At 38.7% G+C, this 24764-nt stretch overlaps 1 protein-coding gene across 2 annotated transcripts in view; it reads right to left on the reverse strand.

Moving 5' to 3' along the window:
* KCNK2 (potassium two pore domain channel subfamily K member 2) overlaps window positions 1-24764 on the reverse strand; it is a 134209-nt gene that overhangs the window by 49808 nt on the left and 59637 nt on the right. For both annotated transcript variants that reach the window (XM_063328463.1, XM_063328464.1), the window contains exon 4: window positions 16256-16373. In XM_063328463.1, the coding sequence (XP_063184533.1) occupies window positions 16256-16373 (118 nt within the window). The remainder of the gene's footprint in view (window positions 1-16255; window positions 16374-24764) is intronic.

Here is a 24764-nt window from a genome sequence, read left to right on the forward strand (position 1 = left end):
AGATTTTAATTTCCCTAGAAACTTCATGATTTATTATTTAGCAATAGTGTTAATGAGGGTGCCATATGCAATATATTATGTGACAGATGTATTACTAGGGGCTCACAACTGCACTAGCCCAAAAACTAAGTTGTTTAATTGCTTTGTGATAAAAAGAAGCAGCTCTAAATGGTGCCACTTGCTGTCTCAAAACCCCTTCCTCATTCAGATGCAGGCTGCAGTCTTCCCTGGTGAGGTGTTCTGTTAGTTCTGTGGTTATCCTTCCAGGTGAGGAGACAAGAAAGGTGGGTAGTGTAGAAGAACCTGGGATGAAAAGGATGTTAGAAAAAGATAGGGAGAGAAGGAGAGAGTGCTGGAGAAAGCAGCCATCACAGGCTGAAGAATGCCTACTTGGGCTTCCAGACAACATCCCAGCTTTGATGCTTACGGTAGGTTTCTCCTCTTTAGTTTCTCCAAAGGCCATATACCAGGGAGAGGCATAACATCCCCAGAGCCAGAACACACTTTGCACTATTCTTTGTCCAAGCGTCCCTCATCAAGAAAGCATTCACCATCCCAGCTGCCTTTTCAGCTTCTCCTGCTATGATTTTTTTGGTGTTAGTTAATAAGCAGATCTCTGTGGGAGCATTTTCACAGAGGACTGCAGTTGAAGTTTCCATCCTGCCTCTGCGTGACTACTTAGCAACATGCTGTTTTAACAAGCATCTGGTAATCTTTCACATCTTCCAACCGCTTTCAATACTTCATTCCTCCATCCTATCATTAGGGCAGGCACTTGAAGTAGATCACAAAAATTTATCTTTTGAAAAATCCTGAAGTTTCTGGATGGGGATGAGAATGAAGTAGTTCTATCTTTACATCCAGCTCATGAATCATCTTAGAACTGCAGGAGCGCATGGCCAGCCAGTGGCAAGCTGCCACGATATACTTATTGCCCTTCTGAAACACATCACAGCATGTATCCTCAGCAAAAGCATACCGCTCGCTGTTGCATGCATCCTGGCTGGCAGGGAACTCACACATGCCCAAGACAGGCGGGCTACTTTCATGATGGATAACATTATATATTCATATATATGCACATGCATTCACACATCTGTCAAACAGGGTTCACAAAGCACCATGGTGTAAAGCTACCCACTCAGACATGATGGGTTGGTTTCTCTCAACGTCAAATATAAAAATTCTTGATGCTAATGAGAGCTGAATACGGGTCCCATTTTACCATCAATCTCTGTTTTATTGCTAGTTCTAGGGGAAAGTCCTCATGTTTCTTTCTTTGATTCCCACCTCTATTGCCCTGTCATGGCTGCAGCGCACAGGACAGGACTTGTTCAGCCAGCCAGAACCTGGAGAAGGGATGTCTCTGATGCAGAAGCCAACATAATACACATTATTTTCTTGATTGACAAATAATTTTGACTGCTTCATTACCTTTATGAATCATATCTCTAAATTCCTTTATTCTAAACCCGATCTCTTATTTTCAGCATATTATGGAAAGAATTATTATTTCTAATTAGTCCCAGTAAGTTACCAGTGAGAGAAACATTGTACAACAAGTAAGGCTGAGGTGCTTTAAATATCAAACATAAAACATGGGAGGGGTGGGATAGGGGGGCGGGGAAGAGTAGCACAGATGGATCTTTACACTTCCACTGTACTTGATATTTTATGATGATCCAGCAACATACCATTATGGGAATCTCATTTTAAAAATTAAGTGAGAATAAATAAACCTTTTAAAATGTTTAATTGAGAGTGAAGACATGAGTCTCAGTGTCTGCAAGATGGTTCAAATATTTCATAGAGAGGCCTCATAATAGTTCTTTTATAATCAGGACGGTAGAAGAACGTAAGTGAGGTAAAATGATAGAAAAGCTAAATATCCTTGAGTAGAGTATCTCATACAATTAGGAAAACAACAGTATTTTGGCTAAATGAGGCTTTCCTCAGCTATGCCCAAAAAGCTTATCTGTTCTTCCAGTTGTTTTGAGCAGCTCTAGTAAAAGATGGTGCCTTTTCCTAGAAATCATACCGATTCTTACACAGAAGTAGTCACCCATTATTGAATTCTAGTGATGTATAGTCATTTTTCTTCATCAAAAAATGCTGTGGTTCTATTGCTATGTAGTAAGGCTTGCTCAAAACAGAAGACATCCCTACAAAGCGCATTCTTCCTAACTCTTAATAGATCACCAAGAAATACTGATCATACCCTACTACCATCTACTCCTTCATATAACCATTCCCAGGTTTATGAATTGCCTTCACTAGATTCATCTGAGAATTATTTTAATTTTAAAGATAATTTAAAATTTAATTGTAAAAATAATTTAAAATTTAATTGGGAATTGTAAAAATAAATTCAAATTTCTTTCCTGTCTCTCTCTCTTTCCCTGATGTTATTGATCACCGAGGGTATTTAACTCTGTAAATCTCCCTAGTGTACAGGATCAAATATTTGCCATACTGTGCTATCATCAAGCTAATTACCACTGGGGGCAATTGCCAGGGCTGGTTACTTCAAAGGGAGACAGAACACGGCATAACATAACACACCCTTCCTACTGTGCTTGAAGGAACTTCTCGATGCATCACTATTTCAATGAAACAAAAAAGCTGAACTTAAGATATCAAATGATCATTTCTGTTATAAGCCAACACATAAATCTCCAAGACTAGGTATCCACCATCTGCAGTTCCTGCAACTCCACCCTTTAAAATGGAGCATAAGCCTTGGTCTTTGCAACACGCTCATGTTCCTTCATACCAGACAAATTGACACTGTACGCATGGAGATGCAATTCAGGTTTCTCACCCCACCAGTGAAGCATTCCATGAAAACATTTGTCTCTCCTGCAAGTAAGTCAGTGAAAATAAAAAGAAAGAAGGACATTTTGCTGTCTTAACCCTGTACTCTAACCCAAAGTCAACTGGCTTGGTAGAAGGATACAATTTTGTTTTCCTTTTTCTGCCAGATCTACCAAACCCACTCTATTAGTAATACTGCAGCTTCAGAGGCACCTATGAATCTATATATTTACAAGAGGTCTAGCAATTAAATATCTAATTATTGCATTTCAATATCTTCACTCTTATCGAACACTATTTTCACATTAATATTCTACTAGTAGCAATTGCTCAGTCATAATGCGTGTACATTTCTGATGGCACTGACTCATTTCTTCTCTAATTATTGCTGCAGAACCACACTGGTTACCGCTGCTTTTACCTAATCACAAGAAAAGCATAGCTTGAAGATTGCAAGATAAAAACAGAGCGAAGAGTACAGACTAATGACTCCTTCAAATCTTCACTGACCTATAGTGGACGAAAGGGACTAGCAGTTTAGTTGAACAATCAAATTCGTATTTCATATTTGTTTATAGATCTGAAAATTTTGAACAATTCAACGGCAATGACTAACTAGCACTCAAAAGTTCAGACGAGCATTCAATGCTTGCAAGTATAAATTTAAAAGCTATTTACTAGGATGAAAAATATATTAATAATAGTCTGTCACAAGTCATTACAAATTTATAGAAGCCTCTCCACACAGATGATCCACAAATGTTCTCACAGCAAAATAAGGAATTTCAGCCAAATGCAAACCTAAATTACATTTTTATGTAGCCTAAGAAAATACCACTTCAGGACTCAGCAGAAGCTCAATAAATCCCGTAACGAGACACAGAAAAAAATTAAAAATTTCTAAGTCTTGATGATCTGTAATGGAACCAGATGTGAATCAGATAATGGATTTTTGTTCTGACACGGACATTTTCTCTAGCCAGTTCTTAACCAGACAGTAGACAGACGTATGGTCAGAGAAGTTCTCCCTTCTGAGGCTGTTGAATTGCACTTTCCAATTACACTGTCCAAAATGTGGAGCAAGGTTTACAACTCGTAATATATCTCCTTTCCCATCCACCATCCGTTCTTATATCAGGGAAAGAATAGAGCAAGCCAGAGAGCAAAGGTTTCTTTGCCTTCACCAGGAGCACCGCCATGGCTGTCGGTGCCCTAACACTTCCTGAATTCTAGCAAATGTATTTTCCTGCACCCATTTCTCCAAGCAGCAACCATGGTTGTTTATCAGGCCCGCAAGCTGTTTTTTTGCTCTTCTCATCAGAGTGAAGTTTATCAAACTGCAGTACAATAAAGGCATGAAATGATACCTCTGGGTCTGCTTGAAGAGAAAAGGTTTAACCCAGCAACGTTACTGGCAGATTTCTAAAAGCATTTGGTGACATCAAATGTGTTTCAGTATATTTATGTCCAAATCTAAAACTACATTCACACTGCCAACATGACTTTAGAGTGGGTGCCAACAATATATAATCAAAGACCTTTTTAAGCCATTAAAATTACCGATTTCCTATAGAGAATGTTACCTACTCTAATAGCCTCTGACATTACTTTATCTTATTTAATGAAAAGATTATAGAGTAAAAGATACACTACTACATTGAAAAAATGTTTCAGTCTTTTTAAGTTAGTCTTTTGTGTTGTTTTATTTTTTTTAAATAGTATTCAAATATCACATAAAATTAGATAACGTAAACTAGAAGTAGTACAGATCCTCAATCTGAGAGAACTCTGATGCAGGAGGTTTTTTTCAATGCAGAGCTAGGAAATAAAAAATAGCAATTTTAACTGCATAGTGTAAGATATCTCCCTAACACATTATCGGTTAAACCGAGCAATATAGGTACTTGGGATATCATTTAGGTTGGAAAAGACCCTTAATATCAACAGGTCCATCACTACCTCCAGGGATCGTGACTCAACCACTGCCCTGGGCAGCCTGTTCCGATGCTTGACAACACTTTTGGTGAAGAAATTTTTCCTAATATCCATCCTAAACCTCCCCCGGTGAAACTTGAGTCCATTTCCTCTTGTCCTACCGCCTGTTACTTGGGAGAAGAGACCGACCCCCACCTCACTACAACCTCCTTTCAGGTAGTTGTAGAGATCTTGAACTTGATTGTGTTGTTACCATTATGACCCAAAACACACAATTCAAAAGGTCTGTGATCTAAATAAACAAGACTGACAAAACAACACAACAGGAGAGAGATCTGAACAGTGGATGGCAAGCACCGTGCTGGTTCCACAATTATTTGTTTGCTGTGATGCATCACACAGCAAAAAGCCTCGAAGATCTGTGAACCAAGGTCATCCATACAAATTACAGGTGAACAAATAATCCTCACTACGGCCAATCCTGGGGGCTGAAGAGCTAGAAAAGCCATATTCTGAATTTGGACACAAAGAAACAACAACTGTAGACAAGAGGAGGGAATTTCCTTCCTATGCAGTCTCTCTCAGATGGTGAAAGTTTTCAGAGGTTAACAAAATGCTAACACATAATAAAAGCAATCTGATCCTTCAAGTATTTATCTTTACCAAAAAGAGTATTTTTCTGAACTAAAATAAGTTGTACAACTCACCCCAGTGACAGAAAAGAGTTTATTTGTTAGCCCCACGAGTAGCAAGCCTCATCAATCCATTCTTGAGAAGCATTTAATTCAGATTCTATGCCGGAGAAAGGAAGCGAGATGAAAAATCTATACAGCAAGAGGTGATGAAAGCAAGGAAGGAATTATTTAAAAGTGACAGTCAGAGTCTGGCTATCCAAAACAAGAGAGGTAACAAGAGTGATGCACCGAATTCTTCCATTTGGTTACAATTTCAAGCATCCTCATGACATTCTGGCAGATGAGAAACACCACGGACACTTTCAAATAATGTCATCCTTAACCTGATAGAGTCTTAACTCTGGATACCAAAGCTTAAACATATGTTTTATAGAAAAGAATAACAAGTTATATGGAATGGAAAAAATGTAGTTACATTCAAAGCGTTAAAAAAAAAGGCACCTTTGCCTCGATGGATTTTGTAAAGTATTTGAATTCTCCAGATTGGAATTATTTTTCCTACTCAGACTGCTTGATACTGCCTATTCGTCTAAATATTAAATTAAGATTTCCATACCCACAATATCTGAGCATACTGAATGACTGATTTCAGGTGGACAACTGGTCTTGAGGAAGGATCCCTGCAGGTACGGGAAGCCAACTGGGACTGTGATTGCCATCAAATGTCTGTCCACCAAGTGAGGCTTCAATTTACAGTTATCTTTGCTATGAAACATCCATAGTAAAGATGTCCATATGAAGTAATATTTTTTCTTTAATTATGCTTGGATCTCTCTAGGCCCCGGTTACTGGTCCTGCAAAATACATCAGAATCCCATACAAGCACAGAAAAGGGACAAAAGCACATGAAGCCGCACAGTAAAACTATTTGCAGATTTGTCCCTACAGAACCAAAAAGCCAAAAACTTAGATGCTAATCAAAGAATATTTCTAACCGCTTCTCTTAATAAATAAATAAATAAATAAATATCAATCCAAGACTACCTTAGCTAGAATAGGATGACTTTCAGAAATTAATTTAAACTAGAAGGAAAAAGTTATTATTCTTCCTGATCCTGCTGCACAAGTCCAGACTAAAATTATAACCATTAGTACCCAATATAAGAACACCTTGAGATACAGAGCAACTCATTATATGCTTTCCAGGCTAATAGTTGTACTACCACACATATTTATTCGCTTTCAGCTAGTATGTAGCAGACAATTGTCCTTCCTTTAGCTTACACCCCTTTTTTTTTCCACACCTGGGAAAACATCTAGCTATTCATTGGTGAAACCCAGTGTGACAAGAAAAGGGTTGATAATGCATACACAGGGCTTTTCTTCACTGCCAACTAAAGTATGCATCCTGTGACTCCTTTTTACCACCTGTCTTACTATTGACTTGCAAGTAACAATCATCTTTTGTAAATGTCTGCTCCTCCCAAATGAAAAACTGAAGTCATCAGAATATAACTTTTGTACTCAATGATTACACTTGCATTAGTAGGTCAAATCAGCTTTTGTCACTTTTTATCCTCTTCACCTTAAGCACTGCATATGCGTTCTATATGCATGTTACTGTAGAAATAAACTTGTACTCCTGAAAAATACGGATTTCTAACCCACACTGAGATGTGAGCTAGAACTTTACTTGCAGTCATACCAACTGATGCAGCTCTTTCAAAATGGATGAGACCAGAGGGTGAGATTTTCCAAAGCACCAGAGGATTCAATACAGCAAACAACTCGCTGAAAAAAGTTAATGGATTTTGTTAATTTCCCCTTTGCCTGTATTTCTACCCAGATTCTCTTTTGGTTTTTCAGTTTTTTTAATGGAACCAAGCTGCTGGCAATAATGACAGATCTATAAAATATAGAGAGCTCTCAGTGTATAAAAAAGAAACACTTCTATAAAATGCTAATGGATATTGTCATGCGCTGTAGTGATACTTTAATGCTATTTTACTCTATAATGCTGGTGGCACAACATCAAATTTTATAGTACTGGCAGTTCACTTCAAGAAAATTTTAAGCCTTTCTAGGCTATCAGCATAACTCCATTTCTTTATTCTCAGAGGGGGGTGGGTGGGAGTAGTTATCTTTCAGATATCATGGAAATAGAACCCATGAGGTTTTTAATTCCAGCTGTCAGGGATGATACAGCCCAGTTTACATACAAATATTCGAGTGAATTGGTCGCAAAGAGTCTGTCCTGGCCACCTGAGCCTTTTCTTCATCAGATCCTAGATCTCCAATTCAGTACACGACTGGAATATTGAGGCCCAGCTATCCTCCGTGAGCACTAGCCCCTGCCCCGCTCCAACCAGCCAGAGATGCCAAGGGGCATTCCTGGGACTCGTAAGCAGATGTACAAGCGGATGTGTACATTGAGCAAAGCCTCAACACAACACAAGCCTAAGATCTTCAGATCTTAGTTGGCAGGAAGAAAAACCACCTCATCCTACATTCAGGTCAATGTGATAGGCAAACTGAGCAGGACTTCTATTAGGCAGGTTCTCACCTGGTATAAAGCAACGTGCTATCTGACCAGATTTAACAAACTGCTCCAGAACGGATCTTCAAGTCTTTAGAATCCAGAACTTGTGCCAAAGGCATCTAAAAAGTGCCTTACTTTCTAAAGTGACCAGCAGGTATGAATTCAAGCCGAGATGGTCAGCTTCACTTTCAAAGGAGGTTACAGTAACTAGTATAAAAAAATTTAAAAAAAAAAATAAAAAAAAAATCTGGCATTGATTATGGCTGCCATCCCCTTTTTAAAAGCTGGTCCTGTTTAGCAGCTCAGCTAAACAGTAAGTGCAAACAGCTGTGAATAAAGCAGCACATAATGGTAAACAGCTTTAAATGGTCAAAGGGGAACTTACCAACAGATCGTCCTGATGGGATATATACACAGGTGCTTTTCTTTCGACCTTTAAACCCTGCACACTAAGTGACTCCGATTTTGTTACTTCTTGTTTAGTAGAAACAAAGCACAAAACATTCATTTTTTCCTGCATTTTCCAAAGTCCTCTGCTTCTGTTTGCTTATGGGATTTGAGGTTCTCATGGTTGGTTGCACCACTCCTGATGCAATTATGAAAATAAACAAAAAAGGAAGCAGGAAATAATTTCATTCATCCTAGCATTCTGCAAACAATGTAACTATATTCAGCAGTTCTTCCTGGCAGCCTTTCCTTTATTGATAACAACGAGCTTTCGTAACCTGGAAATTAAAATGGCCATGATCGGCAGGCTGAGGAACCCTATACTGATCAGCCCGTGACAAGAGATCCGAAGAGAGAAAACAAAATCCAGTTCCATTAGCACACTAGCATTAACAGAGTAAGCTGTGAAAATTTCAGTGCTCATTTGCAGTATAAATTGGGGACTGTGTCACAACTGACGAATTGTCATTTTCGCTCCACAGCAAGACCTCAGCAAAACTGCGTTAATTGTAGTCTGTTGTTTAGGAAATTACAGAAGGTACAAAAGAGCGATGGAAAGCTGCATACCTGGCGGTTTGCCCCAACACAACTTTTTGCTGGTTTTGAGGGGAAGGAAGATTAAAAGGTCAGAATGTGCAAGCACATCAAACTGCAAAATGGTACATCTTCCCCCTTGCGTTGCAAGGTCCAACAACAAACAGACACCACACCAAAACAAAACCATCAGTGCTGCCTAGAAGGAAGCTTATCGACGAAATTAAAAAGGCTATTTTGACAAACCCGATGTTTTCACCAACGTTGAAAAACATTCCAGGTGGTCGGAAAAATTATTCCAGATTATAAACATAGTCGGAAACTCCATGTTACAAGAAAAGTAAGTAGCTGGCAGTGCCCTGAATCAAGATTAAAAGACCAAAAATGTGTAAAAATGTGTAAAAAAGATCAGTGCAAAAAAGATATGAAAAGTGATGTGAAATGTCATTGGTGCCACCACCTTCTCTAAAGAGACAGCATCCCCTTATACCATCCATTGCCAAAGTTCTTGTCCAGAATTCAGAACTTACCTGGTCAACAAAAATTCCCTCGTACACTCACACTACTAAGAGGCTACAGCACCCTAAGCTTTTCTGATATAACTAATAATTTAAAGTAACAATATCACCAGATATCAGATTCTTTCTGTTACGAATATGCCCCACAGAACACGCAAGTGCTTGCAATTTACCATATACCTGCACGTCAGATACCTCTATATCAAAAAGGGGCTGACTGATAGAAAAAATAGCACTTCTCTGTGTAATGAAAGCTGTGTATCATCCCGTAAACTTGCATTTCTTCAATTTCAGAGCCACGCTTAGCATTGCTGAGTATTCTGGCATGCGCAGGTAAAAAAGTGGTCCTCCCCTCCTCTTAGTTTCGGTTGTTTTGGTCAGTGAGGCTCAATTTCTTTCCTCTGATTTGCTCGTTCAATTTCATTTTTCTGATATACAAGCCCTCGATGCCTCTGAGCTCTTCACCTAATACAATTTCCTTTCAGCTCTTCACCATGGTCCCTCCTCCACCACTGTTCCAGGTTCCCTAGCTCCCAGCAGTCTTATCCTAATTAGTACCTCTGAACCTTGTACAGTCCAAGTGTTATTTCCTTAGCATTCACGTCAGATAAGCCCTGTTTCTCGCTGCCTGAACAAATGCAGGAGAAAATTGAGGGCACAGTGGTAATACGCTCCCTCCGCACTGTTCCTGGCAGGAACAGTTACAAAGGAAATCTTGTTTAGTCGCTGCTGTCCTGGGAGAGAGTATGCTCTGTTCAGATGAAATATTTGGAGAATTTTATTGCCAAATCCTAACAGGTCTCCCCAGAGCACGAGGGAACCACTATCTGTCAACAGCCAATAACTGGGTCAAATTCAGACATTTTTTTGCAGGAGCAACAAAAGAAGCAAAGGAGAAAAATTAGAATGGAACAAATAGAGACTAAAAAGCTATTTTAGTTTTAACACCGTCTATTAAGAACAGCAGCATGGGGATGGGAAGGAAGCACAATACTAACCTAGAGGAAAGAATGAATTCTGAAGAGATCTCAGGGGGATTTTTTTTAAACAAACTAGTTCTTTTTCTGTTGACATTTTATCAGATGAGATATACATATTTAACACACTTTGATTCGATATGAAATCACGGTAAGACAGCAGGAGTTTTCGGTGGAGTCCTCTGCAGAGTAAGAGATGGAAGGAGCATTTCCACCTCATTCCCCAGTGACCTCTTTAGCGTGTCTCTCACTACCACATTTTCACAGACCATAAATCTTAACGACTCTTTTTCTGCATTGCTCTGCAGCTGGGCTTACCGACTGGTTATACTCAGCCTTGCCACACACGTACCCCTGCTAGAAGCTGTATGAAATCTGGATATATGCATCCTGACCCTGCCTTCATGAAATTTTACCTGTTGCTTTGGAAAAGGATCCAAAGAAGATTATTTTGAGTTGAGGAGCCTTGAAAGAAACAGATCCTCAGAAGCTGTATACTGCAATGTCCACCACGTAGTCAAGTTCACTTAAGCCACAGTCCTAAATGCAGATTTGAATACTGATATGATGGAGAAAAATCACATCATAGTATTTTTCAGGAAAATGCATTTTATATTTTTTACGTTTAGGGGCTTTTCACCAGCCCCCTCCTCAATCACCTCAACACTTGCACTCGACGCTCTTTTTTCTTCCCTTTCAAATACACAAACAGAAATCCCAGCAAATACAGAAACAGAAATCACAGCCTTTGTATTGCGATAAGCAAATTGGAGTAATCTTTTCAAATTTAATTTTTATGCTCATCCTTGATAGATGTTTCTTCTTTGGTGGAACAAACAAAAACAAAATGAAAATGGCTCTAACATAAATACATTATGCTTCTCACTTTTCTGAACATGTTTTTCAACATCGTTTGCAATTTTTTGTCTTTATGATTATCTGCCATGATAGGTAACACATTTGATTATAAAAAATATTTGTCTTTTTGTAACATCAAACATATTTTGTATATTTTACTTATCAACACATTATTCTGTTACTTTATGTTTCAAAAATGCAGTGAAATGGTGCCAGAAGGGACAGATTTAGCAGCAGGATTTTATTATTCTTTTAAATCAATAAGCAATGTATTAAGACTTCTTAAAATACCCTGCCTTCACAAGGAAAGCTTGTGTCCAGGCAGTGGAAAAACAGCATAAAGTATTCCTTACAGTGAAACTGCATTTGAAGATACATAACTAATTGCAACTCTAAAAGTGACAAATCAAGTTCAAATTTCTAGTCAAAAATATTAGTCTTTTTTCAGAATCTTAGCTGCTTGCTATTCACAACTGTTCCCTAAAACATAAATATTTACAATTTGTGTCTTTTTTTAAAAAAGACTCACATTCCTTTGCACACTTTAGTAACGGTTGCTAAGCTTTTGGACACAAAAAACATAACTGTATTAATATCGCTAGATGCATGAAGCTATGTTAAAGACTAAGTTAAAGTCACGAGTGAACTTCTCAAGAGGTTCAGTTTCCAGTGCATATGAGAAGTTTGGGTTCAAAAATCAAAGGCTGGTGAAAAAAGTGTAAAAGTACAAAAAGAAGTTATGTGCTCTTCCTTTTTTGATTTGTAGACACAGTTATTAGCAATTATTGGACATCAATACGGCTGCAAAGTATCCTCAAGTGCTAAGGTATTAACGGAGTGCAGTGAGCTCACCCCCACGTAGACACGACTCTGTCTGAAAGGATGCACTCTGGCAAACCAGCTACCAGTGGGGTTGCTGGCACTCCCGACGTCTGCGCAACTGCTATTCAAGATACTCTATCTTCCAGGAGTCTGAGCAAGTGCCCCTTCCACTACATATCTACTTGCAGTGATTGAAAAAGTCATTACAGACTGGCTGGAATAACAGCAGAAATAATAACAGCTATTATAGCTGAAGATCCATAGGAGTCTAGTAGAGGTTTTCATGACACGGTTTCTGATATTATGGTTTCTGACACTACATTTTTCATGTGCTGAGACGGCAGTCATTTGGTAAAACAACTGCTAAGCTCAAGGCCTTGGCATGTCTACTCTGTTTTTTCATTTTTCTAGACACAGGTCTCAAGCCTGCAGCAAGAGAGGTCTCCTTTCCTACCCTGCTGCCAATGTAAAACTTCCTCGAGCCCTAAAATGTAAGTTGTCTGGGGGGAAGCAGGGTGTGCACAGGTTGTGTCTGTATGCCCATTTCTGAGTTAAGCTACCTATTGAAGGAAATGATCTAGAGGATAAAAAAACATGTACAGAGCCAACAATGGGCTCTCGAAAAGAGGTGACATGAAGATTACTTTCCCCTCTTCCTCAGCACTATCTCCAGCTCTATGATTGAGTTACCATTTTTTCTTGCTTTTCTTGTCAACTCTCTTCTTCCTTTTCTTTGGACATCTGGTCTTGGAACAGGACTGACTGGATAATGACATTTTCAGGTAGAAAAATAGAGTATCTTTTGTGCTTTGCAGCATGCACATTATCCCACGGAACAATGCAACAATATTTTTCATAGCCAATTTTTGCATTCCCATTTCCCTGTTACCCCTTTCCCTCTTAGGGACTCTCTGAAACTTCTCCAAAGGCACAGAGTAATCACGTAGTTTCACATTTCTTTGTTGAGATGAGGCGTATTTGTGCTAGAAACATATCCACAAGCGAGAACGCCTACCTAAGCAAGCCAAACCTATAACCAGTGAGGTCCATTCCTGAAACGAGTTTTATGCTGTTGCATAGCAGTAAACGCAAGGTCAAAACCAACCCGCTCAGACATGGAAAAAAAAGCTACAAAGGGTCTTTTCTAGATAAAGTCTTGTGAAATTGTTTGACCCTGACCTCTCAATTAAATCCACTTCTTAGGAAAGACCTAGTAGCAGTATGACGGAATATGTTCTGTTAAAACTGACTTTATTAATTTTATAATATGCACTGTAACATTTATTGGTAACATGAAGGATTATAAGAGCATTAAAAAAACCTGTTAAATAAACACCGAGCCATGCTTTCTCTAGTGTTACCTCTGCTTTTGTTAGCTGGCTTTGAAGCTTAATAGATTTACACGTCCCCATCACAGAGCTTTTCAGCAGCCTACAGGAGACCCAGAAGAGTAAGAAACTACAGATTGTTCTGGACTGCTGCCAATAGCCACCAAAATACACGGTCAATATTTTTCACTTAAATGTTCATCGCTACTGTGATACCATAATAACAGTAACTGTAAAACAATAACTTATTGCTTAGGGAAATGCTAAAGGCTTTATTTATTAGCCTCTCTCCCCAGGAACCAAATACTGGTGGGATGCAAGTGCTACTGTCATTAAAGAAAGGTTTGGGAAACACTACCCATAAATAAAATCGTGGTTCCATTTGAATTTCTTTGATTCTGAGATATCGCCAGGAAAAGTATGGGATAAATGATAAGGTAAAATTATAGTAATAAGAGGTTTGAAAAGCTAGAGAATTTGCTGCAACACTGGAAAGCTATCATTTTCTCTAAATGCTAGTAATCCTCTTTTCTTCTATTCAAGTACTTCTTAAGGTATACAGTCTAAAGGACAGAATATTTATAAATTTTATTCATATTTATAAAATCACTTTTACACATTATTTCTGTAAAGTTGTTTTGCGAATTCATACGGTTCTGTCTTTGTCCATAGACAATATCCGTAGTGTTTGGCTGAAACCTATGGAGTCTCTCTGGAGATGCTCATAAACCACGTTTTAGTCTCTTGAGAAATTGAAATACCAAGTTACATGATAACCATATGCCCCCTAATTGGAAGGAATGCCTTCATTTTCAAAAGGTTACTCATATATGAAGAGATACTGCTCTGAACAGAAAATCACTTGATGGCATTTAATAATATAAAAAATAAAGGAAAGCACACCCAACTTTTACACTTGGCAACATTTTCCCGAGAAAGTCACAATTCCAAGGGCTTTTCATGACAGCTCTCTGCCTGCTGTCACACTGCAAGTCCTGTGAACCATAGGGAAGATGGTTCATAGCAGTAAGACAATGCCACCAACACTACAGCTTTCACGTAAGCGTGCTGTCCTCGGGTCCTAAGAAGCAAAGCTCAAAACTGCAACTGACTGGGAGTTTCCCATCAGAAAAGGTCTCTGATGAAAAACGGTTACTCCAAAGCCAAACTATTTTACTGAAGATTTTTTTCCCTAGATTTTCTCAGTTTTCTATCATAAAACCTGAAACAAATATTTACAGTTGCCTAGTCTGACCTGATTCTAATGATGCTGCTTTGCAGAAATGACCTGAAATATTAATTTTCAAATGTATTTCCTATTGGGTTATCTTGCCTCTTGGGGACAGTGGATCTGTGGCCTGGATGCCTTTTCAGATCCCACTCCTCTAAGAAGCAGGACTCACACATGTTTCAGTTGAATCAGGTCAATAAATTAAATCAGGAAACATTTTTAAATAAAAAGGCCTTAGTTTTACTTAGAAACAAAATAATAGTGAAACGAAATGTTCCACTGCTTTAAAATAATTTTTGAATCATTTAATTCCTCGAACACTTTTTATACTTCAATTTGTATCCTTATTTGGAACTGAAACAAATACTAAGCACTTTCTACAGGATCATGGATACTTTCCTACAACAAAAAATTTTGTGCTGCCAGAAGAGGATAACATAAGACTGATCATAAAGCTATCCTTTCCAGGTTCTTGCTTTTCTTGGTTATAATGTGTTAAAATTACATTTTTCAATACTTGTTTTTTTATTCTCTTGTGGCTCTACTACTATAAAATCATTAAGTTTGTTACTAACCTCAGGGAGGTAAAAGTTTCACTCTGTTTTCACTAAACCTGTGTTTCAGTTATCCTAGATGTGAAAAAATATTACACGTAGACATAACATTTACACATATGTATATAGACATGTATACATAGTCAAACATACAAAAAATATAGTACTCATGCACTTCCACATAAAGAAAGAACAAAGGTACGTACAACACTTGAACATCCCCTTCCATCACAATATGCATATAAATATTACATAGAGATTATTATGGTAACAGCGTTAAAATTTCTTATACATTACTTTCATAATAATGTAGGTCTTACATTTTTCTCATTTGATTTCTTCTTCAAATTTCCAGCCACCTTTGTGGATGCCCCTTCTGTGAGCTTTGAACTATACACCATGTGTACTATACTGTAGTCAAAGGGGAGAAACTGAAACGCCGCTCCTGTTCACGCCTGCTCAGAGGGCCAGTGGCTCTCAAATGCAAAAAGGATCCAGAAAACTCCCTGGGCTTGTGAGCATGGATAAATCACCTTACAGCTTTGGACTTCTCTGAACACAACAGAAGCCTCAAAGTAAGCCTTCGAATGTAAATCGGCCTATCGATACAACACTCATAACTGATTAAATTAAGCTGAACTGAATCTTTACCATGTTCTCATCTTTTTCACAATTTAGAGAAAACAACGGCAGAGAATGGGATTATACAGACTTGAAATTCCATACATCTCAGTCAAGGTTTAATGCACATGTGCTTTAAATCATGCCCTATTTAACACTTGTGATTACACAGTTGACCAAATTCCCCCCAGAAAATGTTTCCACAACCTCTTCTAGTCACCTCACAGAAATATACAGGAACATCTTTCTTCTACAGAAGAATCATTTACTCAAGTAGGGATTCTTACGGACAGCTATAATTTCTGCCCCTGCAGCTAGAAAGCAACTCTCTACTTTAAACCAGAAGATTTGGAAGATTTACCATTAACAAATACATGTACACACTGGAAATCAGAAGAGTTTCAGCTCATTTACTATGAAAAAATAATAAGCTGTGTCCTACCTATGGTGGTAATAACAGTGCCAGCAAAGAAGAAGGAACTTCCCAAGTCCCAGTGACTGATCTGAGTAGATGTGTTTCCTAAAGGTATGATTCCTGCATTTATTGCTGCCACTACTTGCTGCAAGTTTAAAAAGATTTGTGTCAATATTCATGAAACAAGAATATTAATATACATTACACAGTAAATTGATTAAATCACTTATTTAATCCAATCAATAAACCAGAAAAGGATCAGTGTTGCTCTGCTTGAGTTTTATCATTCAGTCAGGCTACAATTTAATCTTCAGCAGACACCCAAGCACTTCAGCACGCAGCAGAGCTGTAAACTCCAGACCATTAAGAAGAATGCAAAATCCACATCAGTAACAGCATCACCTTAGCTAGATGGCAAACACAATTATTTTTACTGTTGCAACTATTTGGTGAAGAAAAATATGCAATAGGCAAAGATTTACAATGAGAATTTCCCCAAATATTCCTCTATTGAGTGAGGCAAGCAAATGTACTTCTTAAAACACAGCCATTTTAAAACTCCAAGAAAAAACGTGTCCATGCATTGTTTTGGATCAAATGAATGCCAATTAATTAAAATACTTTTGTAGAACAGATAATTCAACAATTAAAGATTAACAATTACACTTACAGTTATAAAACTTAACTATATTACTTAAAAATTCAGTCAAGTATCAAACATTTATCTCTAAGTTTATACAACTATATACTTAATAAATGTAGTTCTTGAAAAATTCAGTTCTAGCAGCTAAAATGAACAAGCTTGCCACCAGTGACATTTTCATAGTCTCAAGAAATATGAAACATTTCCTATTTCATCAGCGTCACCTCCTGTAAATTCTTATCACAAACAGTATTCTTGCTTAGTTCTATCTCCACTGCAGATACATACCAGTATTCGAGTCAAATACTACACATCAAGAAAAAGTATTTTTAAACTTGCAATGAATATTTTAAGGATTGTAAGTTAGCATTTCATTCTCAAACTTTAAAACAGGACTTATTTCATAATCATGATGCTTATAATAATAATAATTGGTGTTTAACAGAAGAACAGAGGAAGCAATACTGCAAAGCTGAAATGAACATTTTAACTAACTAATAGTTTGTGCTTGGCGAGTTGTCCAACAATGATTATGCACATAAAGATATTCAGCAATAGGGCAGAGCAGAATGTTTTTCTGTGTGGGCAGTCTATTGCAGAGGAACAGTGTTGTGCAGTAGCAATAATTTTTTCAATCCCGAAACAGACTGATAATTTGCAAATGAAAACATTTTTGTTTCTAAACAGCGCCCGTGGAAGTTAGGTGATCTGGACAGAAATGACAGAATACTAACGCTGGATTAAACAGGCCATCAATTTTTCATGATGGGATCCCAACATAAATCCACCTTTTCCAGTTTGCCATTTTCAAAGCTCAGATGCACAAAGCAGCCACTTTAAAGTCCACAGCAGCATCTCTGCAGCCACAGGGATCTTGTTGCCACACCTAAGCCGTTTTAAACACCCGGAGTTTTCAACAGAAGCCACCTGGGGGTGGTATCTTTACATAGACTTTACACTGTTTTATCTTCTATACCTTCAACTTCTATACCTTCAACTAAAACACCAGAAAGGCACACTTCAACGGTGTGGAATTTTCAGTCCCACTGAGGAAGGAGAAAGGATGGGGAAAGGGAAGGGGAAGAGCATTTAATTTTCCTTTGGGTTGGAAGAATAAAGCTTCTTTTACGGTTGTACATCACGTGCAACTTGGCAACAGTAAGTACGGCAGCACTGACACTGGCAGGTGTTTACATTACTGTAGGAAGGGACACATCAAACTAAGCAGCAGGTGAAAACCATCCCTTGTATTGATTTTATAATTTACACAATACAAATATTCCTTTGACTTATAAACCCCAGTGTGCGGCATTATAAAGCCTACTGAATATGTTTTCAGGGTTTCATTTCAGTGGACTAAGTAAGAACTTTCATCACAAGTTCTTGTACCTGCAAATGGGAACACGGTCTCCAGTGAGGACATCATATGGCAAAGCACTGGATCAGTATTAATTTATGGGACCATTCATGTTTTGTAACAGTTTATTGTACAGGATGAATGTACCCAGAGCAACGCACCTGTTTAGGCAGCCTATCAAGACCAAGTTTTATACAGATCCAGATGTAAAACATTTTCAGAGCTTCATCTCATCGCTACGCATTTTTGAAGCCATACTACCTCAACGTCTTTTATATTTAGGTGTGCCAATCTAAACTGCTCAAAGATCCATTACAGATACGCATTTCCTAACTGCGCTACGCCATACCTACAGACTTCCAGGAAAAACGATACAGCTTAACCGAAAACTACTCTGTTGGGTCAGACCTAACAAAACATGACAGATGGCTACAAAAGACAATTAGCCGCTATTATTATGTCTCTTCATTTTAGCCAACAGCTAATTAGGAAAAGAATCAGGGCAAGCAGGCAAAGTGATGCTTTCTCTTCATATATCCTCCTAGCTTCCAACTAAGCACATTTTTAGGGGCCTTCTGAGTGGGAGGCTGCATCTGCATCATGGTGTTCAGATTGGTGTGGGTGGGTCATTTTGCCCTGAATTTATCTAACTGCTTTTGGATCTCATTTGTATTTTGGGAGCCAAGTCATTCTGTGGCAGTAAGTTCTGCAATTTACTTGTCGATCATTTGAAATGCATTTCCCTTTTGAGATTTTTATGTGCTTCGAAGTAATTTTTATAAGTTCTTATGTTATGAGAAACACTTGAATAGCAATTCCTTATTTGTCTCCTTCAAGAAATTAATGATCTTATTGACCCATCAGCTGCCTCTTTTTTTTTAATTAAAGACTCTTTCTTATTAAATAATATATTTACCTGTTTAAATAAATCCGTCAAATATTGTATATAAGTAATTTTTATGGCCAGTATTTCTCATTGGCTTTCTTTGTAACTTTACTGATTTACCTTATCGATTGTTTTAAACATAGTTTTAGTCATGAATAGCCAGATGATGCCTTCTTCATCACTAGGTTATTAAGTTTCCAAAGACACACTATTACCCTTTGTCCTGAACTGTTCCCATGTTTGGGACTCTGCTTCAGAGTCTTCTGTCAGAGCCTTCCTTACTAACAAGGATGACAGTAAGGTAAGGTTGCTGGTTTACTGAGATCAATACCACTATGTCACACAGTCTTTGAATATTGCCTGCAGGTTTTTCGGGAGGGGTAACTGCATTTTCAGGTTTTTGGAACAGAGGGCACCTTTTCTTAGTTTGGCCAGTGCCTATGAGCATATCCCCATCTAAGTCTATTCCCAAGCATAATTATAAAAGAAAATAATATATAACATAACTCCTAACGTATGTACATTTCAGGGCACTAATTTCAGGGTAGCATCTTCTTTCCGACTACATCCACTGCACAAACTTACCTGGAATATTGGATAGTAACACTTCCTTAGCCCAAAATAAACAGCCCGGCTCATGCAGCTGCTCCCCACTAACTTCACTAAGGGCCAGGATCTCACCCTCAGTGTTCAAACTGCACGCTATTCATTGTCAGTGCTCTTAGATTCAATTTTCTCTGCCACTTCATTCTTGGTCTTCAGCCTTTTTTCTTGACTGATGCCTTACTACTAGAGCGAACACAACTACTTCATTTGTCACAAGTTTGGCACGTCATTCTTTCCTTCCTTCATAACTTCTTCCTGTCACCTGAGCCTTTTGGCTTATCCTAACGTACACAATAGCAATACTAACTCTGTGCATTTTGAATCTCGAAACAGTTAGAATCATGAAAACTCTATATAATCTTTACATTTATCATATGTTGCAGCAAAGTAAACACTTTGCGTGACCTTAACACGGAAATTTCTTGACTTCTAAAAAATTACTTAACAGTATTAAACTTTACTGACTGCCTCAGTGGCAATTTTTCTCGTTTTTCTTATTTTTATTCCATATGCAAAGTAAATTCTGACTTTAAAAACTGTTTTACTTCAGCGGTACAGAACCAGTCGGCATTAGAGTATGGCAGTGGACAGTTTAAATTCTTAATCTATGTAGATTATTTTGCTTGCCTTACTTTTTCTTCCAGAGCATTTGTCCACTAGTTGTCATATTATTAGAAGTGCTGGAGCGTGTCCAGAGGAGAGCTACCAGGCTGGTGAGGGGTCTGGAGACCAGGTCATATGAGGAGAGGCTGAGGGAGCTGGGCATGTTTAGCCTGGAGAAGAGGAGGCTGAGGGGAGACCTCATTGCCCTCTACAACTACCTGAAAGGAGGTTGGAGAGAGGTGGGTGTTGGCCTCTTCTCCCAGGTGAATAATGACAGCACCAGAGGAAATGGTCTGAAGCTGCGGCAGGGGAGGTTTAGATTAGATATTAGGAAGAATTGCTTTACTGAAAGAGTGGTCAGGCACTGGAACAGTCTGCCCAGGGAGGTGGTTGAGTCACCATCCCTAAAGGTATTTAAGAAATGTGTAGATGTGGCACTTCAGGGCATGCTCTAGTGGCAGAGATTGTAGGTTGTGTGGTTGGACTCGATCTCAAAGGTCCTTTCTAACCATGAAGATTCTATGATTCTGTATGAGATGACTGAGGACTGGGTAGAGGAGGAGTCACCCAGCACTTGGCACGCAATCAAGACCTCTGTGTGGAATGATTTTAAGGACAGTGTTATATAGTTACAGTAAAAGTAACAGGGCTTTTACCATTTGCTCTTCTTTAATTGTCTTTATAATGATAAAAATGTGGGCTTTTTTTGATAGCAAAAAGAACTGAGATAAAATTTTATCTCAGAATTTTAGGAACTTAACTCCCAATTTTTAAGTTACGTGGATTCTTAGGCTAGCTCTGTATGGTATCTTTGGATAGGCATGAGTTGTGTCTGAGTACAAGTCCTAACTTGTACGACACCCAAACTACCTGGCGTTACACCTGTATTCGTGAATAAGCTTTAGTAGAGCATCAGGGGAAAGAGGCAGAGACACTTGAGCCCAGAGTGGACAGGCCAGGCGTGACCTGCCTTACTTTCCCAAACAGGACCTGAGCTCCACAGACACATAAGCACTGCATTCAGGCTGTACTTTTTTGCTTGAAATCAGAACACTGGGAAAAGGAGAGTGACAATATAAATCTCATTTTAATTGAATGTCAGCTTTTCAGTTCCTATATAATTTAGAAACCCTTTCTGGCAAATACATCGCACAGTTTTGTATTATCACATCCCTGTGTTCACACAGATATCTGTCCATAGAGGCCACACTGAGATACCCTTGCAGATTAAGACACAGAATTTTGTGACTTTTTTCTGTCAAAACGAGAGCTAAAACAGCCTTTCAAACAGTGCAGTCATTTTGTGAAAACAGAAGACAACTCTCCTAGGTCAGGGATTTCAACCCCTGGTCCCCTGACCCTGCACGGAGCCGATGGAGATGACTGACAAAAGCCAGCCTGTTGGCAGTAGAGCTACATTCAGTACGCAGGGGTCTGTAGAACTGCAGAAGCAATACAGAGAGGTTATAAACCGAGAAGGTGAGCCTCTGGAAGCCCACCACTGTCTCATACAGGCATTGGGCAAAAACGAGTTTGCATCAAGCCAGTTGCCCTAATAGTCATCTCCTTGTTCCACACCAGGTTCTTAATATGTGCTTTTGTACTATCTTCCAGTCACTTCACTTTTACGAAATGACGTAGCACACCACTTCATTACTTTCAGCTTTTCTATCCAAAGATTAAAATAGAAGCACCTTAAATTATGCTTCTGATAAAATACAGAGGACGCAGTCTTTCGTTACCCAGCTTGTCAGGAGTTAGCTTGTGCTTCCTGGCAGTCATTTAACAAGCAATGTCAAAAAGTCAGATACCCCTAAAAGTTTCTGGAAACTCATTTCTCAGCCGGGATTTCTTCCTTTGCTGTCCAGCTGCCATTCGACAAGAGCATTCTTTCACTCTCCAGTATAACGATAAATCTCATATGGCCCAGCTACTGCATGAGTCCTGTGTTTTTATTTCAGCTTTGGTTTAGAAAGAATGGAAATCCTAGTTCCTTGTTCAGAGGCACACTAGGATGCTTTTAACACTTAGCAAACTACTCTCCAGCCTCCCAAAGCATGTGCTTTTGAGCCTTGCTTTTGAATGAGATAGTAATGCTGTCTGTATTATAATTCTCTGATTCTATGTTTTTCTTTTTAGTTTGTATAATATATGCCTGTAATCTGCACTGGAGACTAGTACCCAATGTTGAAGAATCCAAGAACTCTTTTCACCCTATGTTCGCAATCTACTTGAACTAAAAACATGTAGAAACATATTGAAATACATTTCTATTTCTACACATACGTTACAAACAGACTATGTATATAAATTTTATGTGTGTGCATACATACATACACGTTCAGGGAAGAGGGCTTTGCTTTGCTTCTTGTGATTAAAGACTGGAAGAATTATGCAGACAGCTGCTCAGCAAAACTGACTTACTAATGAGTCATATCTGCCACCCTTTCTCAGACAAAAGCTGTCATTCAGATGCATTCAAGCCAGCTAGGTTCTAGGCCCTATAAAACTGTTTATCTGACGTAAATGTATCCTTTAAAAGCCCCAACACCGAAGCTGCAAAAACAGTTAGAAACCAACCTGCTTGAACAAAGAAGTGACAAGTTAGAATTTATTTATTATTCTCCCCAAAATCTGTATTGCTCTTATGCTCATGAAGGATAAAGTCTGTGTGCTTTAAAAGAATTCCTTTGGGTTTAACCGCCATGTAGAAAATAACTGCAGAAAAGGGAGTTGTCCTGTCACTGAAGGGAACGCTCCAAGGCAACAGAAAGTTTGGAAATAATTTCCCTCCCTCCAGGAGCTAAGTGCAGAGCCAGAAGAGGGGATCTGGCTGTAGGAGGACAGCAGGAACCGGAACAACCCTAAGCGAGGAGTGCACACAACCCAGGGGTTTCTGCAGCCCACCCGGACTCAACCACAGCAGGTGGATGTCTGGGTGGAGGACAGGTCTGGGTAAGGTTATGATCGAAAGCCTTTCGCAGAGGTCTTTTATTTAAGAAATATTCCTCTGATCTGGGGATACAGGTAGAATTTGGAGGGCTTCACTGTGAAAGGAGACAATAGCATCTGACAAAACTGAAGCAGAAAGGGAACACTGGGGTGAAAGCTAGACTTACAGACTCAGCGAGCAGAAGAGAGAAACAGGATCTTACTGTACTAGTTAGGACCACCTGTATACTCCAAGTTAAGTGCTTTGATGGGCAGACACCTTACTAAAGACAGACATATGCAGAAGGTGGCAACACAAACTACAGTTCCTGCGCTTCATGTGTTAACTACTTTGAAAGCCATTCATTTCATGTCGCTTTGAAAACACCAACAGGCAGCTCTGCTACTGGTATTTGCAATTTGTCACAAGCTTCATGCCTGACATGCAGACAGTACACAAAAAACCTCATGCAATGGTTATTATGCTGCAGCATCAATTTCTTTTCTGCTGGTCTATCAATCTTTTCAAGGCTTTAGGTTTTACAAAGCATAAACACCTCCTGCTTCCAGGTTAGGATCCAGGCATGGGATGGTTCCTGCTTCCTTTTGGAGAGGCTGAAAGGAATTGCAAAAGGGAGAGACTAGGAAAATTTAGGGTTTAAACTGGTACATTCAAACTCCCTCGAAAAGTTCCTGCTTAGAGGACCTGTAAGCTACAGCTCACAGCACTGAGAATGTCCATAAGTATTGTGATTCAAAGAATGAATAAAATTTGACTCGAGCTTAATAGGCTTAGCTAATAAATATTAAATTTGTCTAAATAAATTTCAGATTTGTCTGATCTTTGAACAAGATCTTTGCATCTCTGTGATTTATTATCTCCCAAAATGATACAGCAAGCTCCAATGCCTTCTAATCTCCAGGAGAGAAAGAAGGATTTACACTTCTTTGTTTCAACAGTTTGCTACATAATCAGAGAGGCTATGGCTGAAGGAGCTTATTGGCTGAAATAAAACAACATATTCCTGAGGATGCCGCAAAATTAGTCTCCTGGGGCTACAATGCAAGTTGTAAAAAAGCCTATGACAACAACACAATACCAGCCACTGGTGGAGGTGCAACTGAAGTAGCTAGCTACCTTGAAATACAAAAATTAAGCCACAGAAAACACATATTTTAAAGTAAAATATTTTGACAAGAAATTAATCACATAAGAAGCCATGATGACGTCCTGGTCATGCCAGTTTGATGAAAGAAACACTGCTCCCATGTCATTCATAACTGTGTCAGGCTTTTCTCAAGAGACGTAAAGAAAAAAACCCCACATTTTTCCTCAAGGGAGATAAAAAGAAAACACATTTTGGTCTCATTCACAGTCTAAGAGATGAATGGAAAGAAAAGGGAGAATGCAGCTGATGCAAATGTCAGATGAAACCAGGCATGGGACATGACTGTGGACGCCAGCATAAGGAGCTCTTCTCCTCGTGTTAACCACAAGCGCGCACAGAAC

This window comes from Chroicocephalus ridibundus, chromosome 3, assembly GCF_963924245.1.
Source record: "Chroicocephalus ridibundus chromosome 3, bChrRid1.1, whole genome shotgun sequence".
NCBI lineage: Eukaryota > Metazoa > Chordata > Aves > Charadriiformes > Laridae > Chroicocephalus > Chroicocephalus ridibundus.